At 34.8% G+C, this 5,786-nt stretch overlaps 1 protein-coding gene across 1 annotated transcript; it reads left to right on the top strand.

Moving 5' to 3' along the window:
• Positions 1 to 3,120: 3,120 nt before the first annotated feature.
• Positions 3,121 to 5,580, top strand: LOC123205874 (protein LATERAL ROOT PRIMORDIUM 1-like). The gene is made up of 2 exons (XM_044622927.1): positions 3,121 to 4,702; positions 4,835 to 5,580. Exons 1-2 carry the CDS (start codon positions 4,066 to 4,068, stop codon positions 5,194 to 5,196), a joined length of 999 nt encoding a protein of 332 aa, XP_044478862.1. The 5' UTR covers positions 3,121 to 4,065; the 3' UTR covers positions 5,197 to 5,580.
• The last annotated feature ends 206 nt before the right edge of the window (positions 5,581 to 5,786 follow it).

Consider the following 5,786-nt stretch of genomic DNA (forward strand, 5'->3'; position numbering starts at 1 on the left):
TTCCATGTGCATTTAATACATAAACATCATAGAGTGAGTAAACAATAGGTTTTAGGGCGATGTTGCAGTGTGAAAATAAGATTTGAAGAAAAAAATTACATGTAAATTGTGGGATTCTTTGCTTACAAATCTAGACATATCTTTAGCGTTTGAAAATTTTGACATAAATTATTAAATTCAATCAACCCACATGTTTTTGTTGTCAATCTTCACCCAATTTGTCTGCCAAAATCTAACCTACTGTCACAGTCAGACTCATATTTCTTTTTATTTTATTATCTTGGCCAAAACACTATTCCCACCCGAACGTTTGATGTATTTGCAAACTCTTATATGTCATCATTTAAAAACTCAAAATATTATACATAGATGGTTAAAGTTAACAAAATTCGTTAGTCTTAGAGGTAAAATCGTCATTTAACCAATAATTTTAAAAATTATATAAAAATTTATATAATTTTCCCCTCTAAACCCTAAATACTAACAAATTTTATCACAATTAAACTTTAAAAAGTTATGTTTTCTCTCTATGATTTTAGTTTTATCACAAAACCTCCCCTCTCCAGCAACTAGCACCCTCTGACCCTCTCTCTCGCTTCTTCTAGATTGGTCTTCGTCGAAAAAAACAAGTCTTCATTTGAACGAAGAAGAATCGATAAAGACACTCGTCTTCGTCTATTCAACTGGATGAATCGTGTTGAGAAAAATAACTTTCAAATTGTTGAAGAGGGAGGGACATCATCACGAGAGATAAAGAGCCCCATAGAAGCTGATCATCGTACTAAAAGTGTTCTAAAAAATTGAAAACCTAAGAAAAAAATACAACTTTTTAAAGTTTAATTATAAACGAAATTTGTGAGTTTTTAGTGTTTAGGGGGGGAGGAGATGATATAAATTTTTATATTTTTTTAGAATTAATAATTAAATGATAATTTTACCTCTAAAACTAACCTAACCGTTTTTATTAACTGTAATAGGATATAAGTTAGATTTTATGTTTTTGAAAATTATCAGGTGAAAATTGGGACATTCATGAATCCTTGGGTGGGAATAAGACTTTTACCCTATTATCTGCTATAATAAAATCTTTTTCAATTTTATTATTTAAAGTGCGTGTTCGAGGGATTTATCTGCGCCCTTCACTTTCTTCCTACGTTGAAATTTTTGCACAAAGTTTTTCGATTCATTTCAATAATTTTTATATTGATATTAAATATTAATTCAAAAATTATGCATTTAATTTATAAGATTTTTTATTTTTCTGACACGGTGAGAATTGTCTGATAAAATATAATAATAAATTTTTAATAATAAATTATTATATAATTAAATATTATTAAAATTATTTAATTATATAATAATAATATATTATTATTATTAATATACATAAAATTTTAAATATTATATATATATATATTCATTATCTAAGGACTAAAACTACAATGTAAAGAGAAGTTTAAATAAAAATTAAATTAAAAAAGAAAGGGCGAGTTTAAGCCACGCGTAGAAAAGGAGAGTAAGGGAATAAGAGGGGAAATAGGTAGGAAGGAGGAAGAAGATGAGTTGGGGTTGGGCAAAGTGAAGGAGAGGTGCCATGTGACTTTAGAGATCCACAAAATTACCAAAAAGGGATTTAACAATTTTCCCCCCATCTGAATTAAAAACATTTTTTTTATTCAAAATTAAACCCTATTAATACAAAGTGGACCTTGATTTAGGAATAGTGATTAAAATTACCATATTACTTCTACTTGTTAAACTTTTTAATTAATTTTTTTAAAATATAAAAATTTTATTAAAATAACTTTATTAATTTGTTATTTTATATTTCACCTCTTGAATCATTTGAGAATAAAAAAGGATGGAGTAGTTTGAAATAAAGAAGAAATTACAAATTCAGAAGTCAAGATTACTCCTTGATTGGTGTGATTTTGATTGTTAATTAAGGATAAAGTTGTCATTGCCAAAAAGAGGGCCTTACAAATTTAGAAGTCAAGATTACTCCTTGATTGGTGTGATTTCGACTGTTAATTAAAGATAAAGTTACCATAGCCAAAGAAAGGGCCACAATTGCCAACGAGAGGCCGTGAGTCACTTTTTGCGACTTTGATAAGATTTCATTACTTTCATTCAATATTACAATTATTCTTCGTTTCTCTCAAGTTCTTCTCCCAACAAGGTGTAGATCTTCATCAAAACCCTAACCAATAATACCATCACTTTCAAGGTTGACAATTTCTATACAATACCAAGGCCAAGATTCAAGATGAAAAAAGGATTTCATCTTACCAATAATGTTCGCTCTTCACCAAAAAACAACTTGAGGATGACCATACTTTGGCCAATTATAACATCTAAAAGGAGTCAACACTTCATCTTGTCCTCCATCTCTTGGAGGCATGTAGATTTTTATCAAAACTTTTATCGGTAAAACTATTATTTTTCACGTTGAAGATTTTGAGACTATTGATAATGTTAAAGCCAAGATCCAAGACAAGGAGGAGATGCCACTTGACCAATAATGTTTAATCTTCGTTAAAAAATAACACTTTAGCCAATTACAACATTCATAAGAAGTTAATTTTTTATTTTATCATTTGTCTTAATGAAAACATGTAAAATTTCATGGTCATAAGTCATTTTTTGAGTCTACATTCACTAATTAGAGATTAAAAATCTTTTTTTTACAACTGTCGTGAAACTTTATACCTTACAAGATTGTTGTGTTGTCTTTTCCCATCTCACAAGTCAACTAAATCAAGCTAAAACTTGCTTGTATTAGCAAATTAATATGGGTAAGCAATGATATTTTTTCATCCGTAATGTGATGGCCAATGAGCAAGATAACAACAAAGTAGCAAGATTGAAGAAGAAAAAGTAACTCGAAACGTTGTGGACAGTGGCAATAAAACAAGGCCAAAGAGTCCATTTTCAAAATAACCGGGATGGAGGTGTCTATACTTAGTTTTTGTTTTTTAAGTTAAATTTTGAGCTAAAAATTTATAATTTTAACATATTGTACCAGTGAAAAAGTGTTCTTTGACCAACCCTTGAATGGACAAACATTAATCACTCAATTATAAAACTAAATATCCCCTATTCTGCCTCCTCTCTAGTCTCTACTATTATTACTGTTTTTAATTATATGAGAGAGACACACACAGTTGAACGTCGACTTGAACAAGAAGAAGAAGAAGAAGAAGAAGACGGAAACCAAATAATTCAAAACCACTTCAGTTTAATGCTTATTCCTTGCTTTGTATAGGGAAATTCAGACTCAGAAACAAGAGAAACAACCAAAAGAAATAAGAAGAGACGCGTTCAAGTTGTTGGTGTTCTTCTTCTATCTTCTTCATCATCATCATTATCTTGGTGTTTTATATTATTATTATTACTGTAGAAAGATTGTATTTTGAAAATGTAAATATAGATGGAAGGAATATTACAAGTCGTTAGTGCACATTTTTCTCGCTTGCTTCCCCCACTTTTTCTTACTCTGCTTTCTTTCTTTTTTCGCTCTGCAAAAAAAACTCAGTCCCCTCTCTCTCTCTCAACCTCGTCTTTCTTCTTCGGAAAAGCCTAGTGACAGAAGTAGATTTCTGCGGCGAAGACTGCAACACAGCAGTAATATTGACATCTCTCTCACAACAGATCGCCCTTTTCAGCTTTCTGTTTTTCTTTTGACCCCACCTTTCATATAAACCTACATACTCTCTGATACATCCTTAGATTTTGCTCATCATCATCATCATCATCATCTTGTTCTCAGTCTTTCCTTTCATAAAAATTTTATCCTTTTATGAATATATAAACCGTTAGGTGAGTCATCCTTCAAGATTACCAGTTGTGGCTACTACACGGAGACAATTGCCTTCAGATTCTGGCGCCTTTGCTGACTGGGCCTCTTCTTCCTCCTCCATAATACGTGCTGCTCCCGATGACCTTTCTCTCGGCTTCAATGCCGGTCCGACCGCCCCCCTTCCCGGTGCGGCTCCTGCTCACTCTACGCCTGGGTCTTGGCCATCCTCTTCTTCTCGACCCATCAACTGTGGCTTCCCTCACGATATGGGCATGGGCATGGTGGGTCTCCGTGACGTCTTTGTTGTGGCTCCAGCTTCGTCTTTCAATCAACATCACCACCACCATGACTCCCTCAATGTGGCATCCGATCCAATCAACGGAGCTAATGCCACCGCTCTCGGTGTAGGCGTTATCCCTTTGCTCACCACTGGGCCTTGTTTAGCTCCCCCTCAAAGTCTGGAAGATCAAGATTTGTTGAATAATGGTCGTAATAAAGTTAGCCAAATTCAGTTTTGGCAGAATCAGAACTCTCATCCATACCTCAAGAAAAGTTCAGAACCTACGTGTGATGGCGCTGGTTTGGCTTCGAGTTCAGGAACTACGTGTCAAGACTGTGGAAACCAAGCCAAGAAAGACTGTAGCCATAGAAGATGTAGGACGTGTTGCAAAAGTCGTGGTTTTGATTGCGCTACCCACGTGAAGAGCACATGGGTTCCGGCGGCACGGCGACGGGAGCGGCAACTCATGGTCACTGCTGGTGCCATGGGCGGCGCTGGCTCTTCTGGGTCGACGTCTGGTATCAAGAAGCCTAGGCTCATAAACTCTCAGACTACAACTTCTCATACCTCAACTTCTAATACAACTCCACCAAGAAGCTTTGATACTAGTTCTAGTCATCAAGGTTTGTTGTTTCAATCTCATTTTATTGAAAGATTTCATATTTACGTTCAGTTTTTATGTGGTGTTGGAATTTCAATGTTTAGGGTTTGTCGAGGGAGAGAATTGAGTAGGGTTTGTTGAATTTTGCTTACAGATGCGAGTTTTAAAGAGACATTACCGGGGCAAGTACGAGCACCGGCAGTGTTCAAGTGTGTTAGAGTGACGGCGGTGGAGGATGGTGAGGATGAGTATGCATATCAGGCTGTGGTGAAGATTGGTGGGCATGTTTTCAAGGGGTTTCTGTATGATCAAGGAGCTGATAATACAAAAGAGGGCTTTCCCAACATTTCTGAATTGCATTTAGGAAGCGCTGGAAGTAGTGGTGGTGTTGGGGGAGGAGGTGGGGGAAGAAATGCGGGCTTTTCATCTCCTACAATTCTAGATCCATCCGAAGTTTATGCAGGCGGGGGCGGCGTCTCACTTGGTGGTTTGGGCTATGGCAATCCAATGAATTGAAGTTCTAAGAAGGTGGATGGATGAGATTTGAAAGGAAAACTTCATAGTTTTAATTCCTCTTCTCTGCCAACTAATTATTGATAGGGTTTAGGTAAGTTAATGTCCTTGTAGACCTCTATCTTATTAAGTCTCTCTTTAAATTATATTTCGGCTATTTGGTTATAATTTTCTTGTCCCTCATTTCTATTTGCCTTTGGTGGCATTGAATTCGGATGAGAGGGATCTGCATTTGTCCAAAAAAACTACCTTTTCCCACTGTTAGAAAATGTGTTTTTGTACCAAAATTACAAAATATAGAGAATAAAGGTGAAAAATTCTGTGCTAGTAGATGTACTGATCAGTTCTTGAAATTTTGTAATGATAAATTCTGTATGCTTTCTTCAAGTTGTTGCCTTTTTCTTTTATTCTAAGTCTTTTTCTTCATCAGAGTTTTGTTTGACAAAGGTGAAATCTACAGTGTAAAGTATATAAATTCATCATCAGTAGAGACAATGTGCTGGTATAGTTCTTTCCTTCGTATGTACGTATTCCAATATTGTCTTGTTTGCATTTACTGTTTAACTTGCTTATTTCTTCTAAACATTTCCCAA

This window comes from Mangifera indica, unplaced genomic scaffold, assembly GCF_011075055.1.
Source record: "Mangifera indica cultivar Alphonso unplaced genomic scaffold, CATAS_Mindica_2.1 Un_0018, whole genome shotgun sequence".
In the NCBI taxonomy this organism is placed as follows: domain Eukaryota; kingdom Viridiplantae; phylum Streptophyta; class Magnoliopsida; order Sapindales; family Anacardiaceae; genus Mangifera; species Mangifera indica.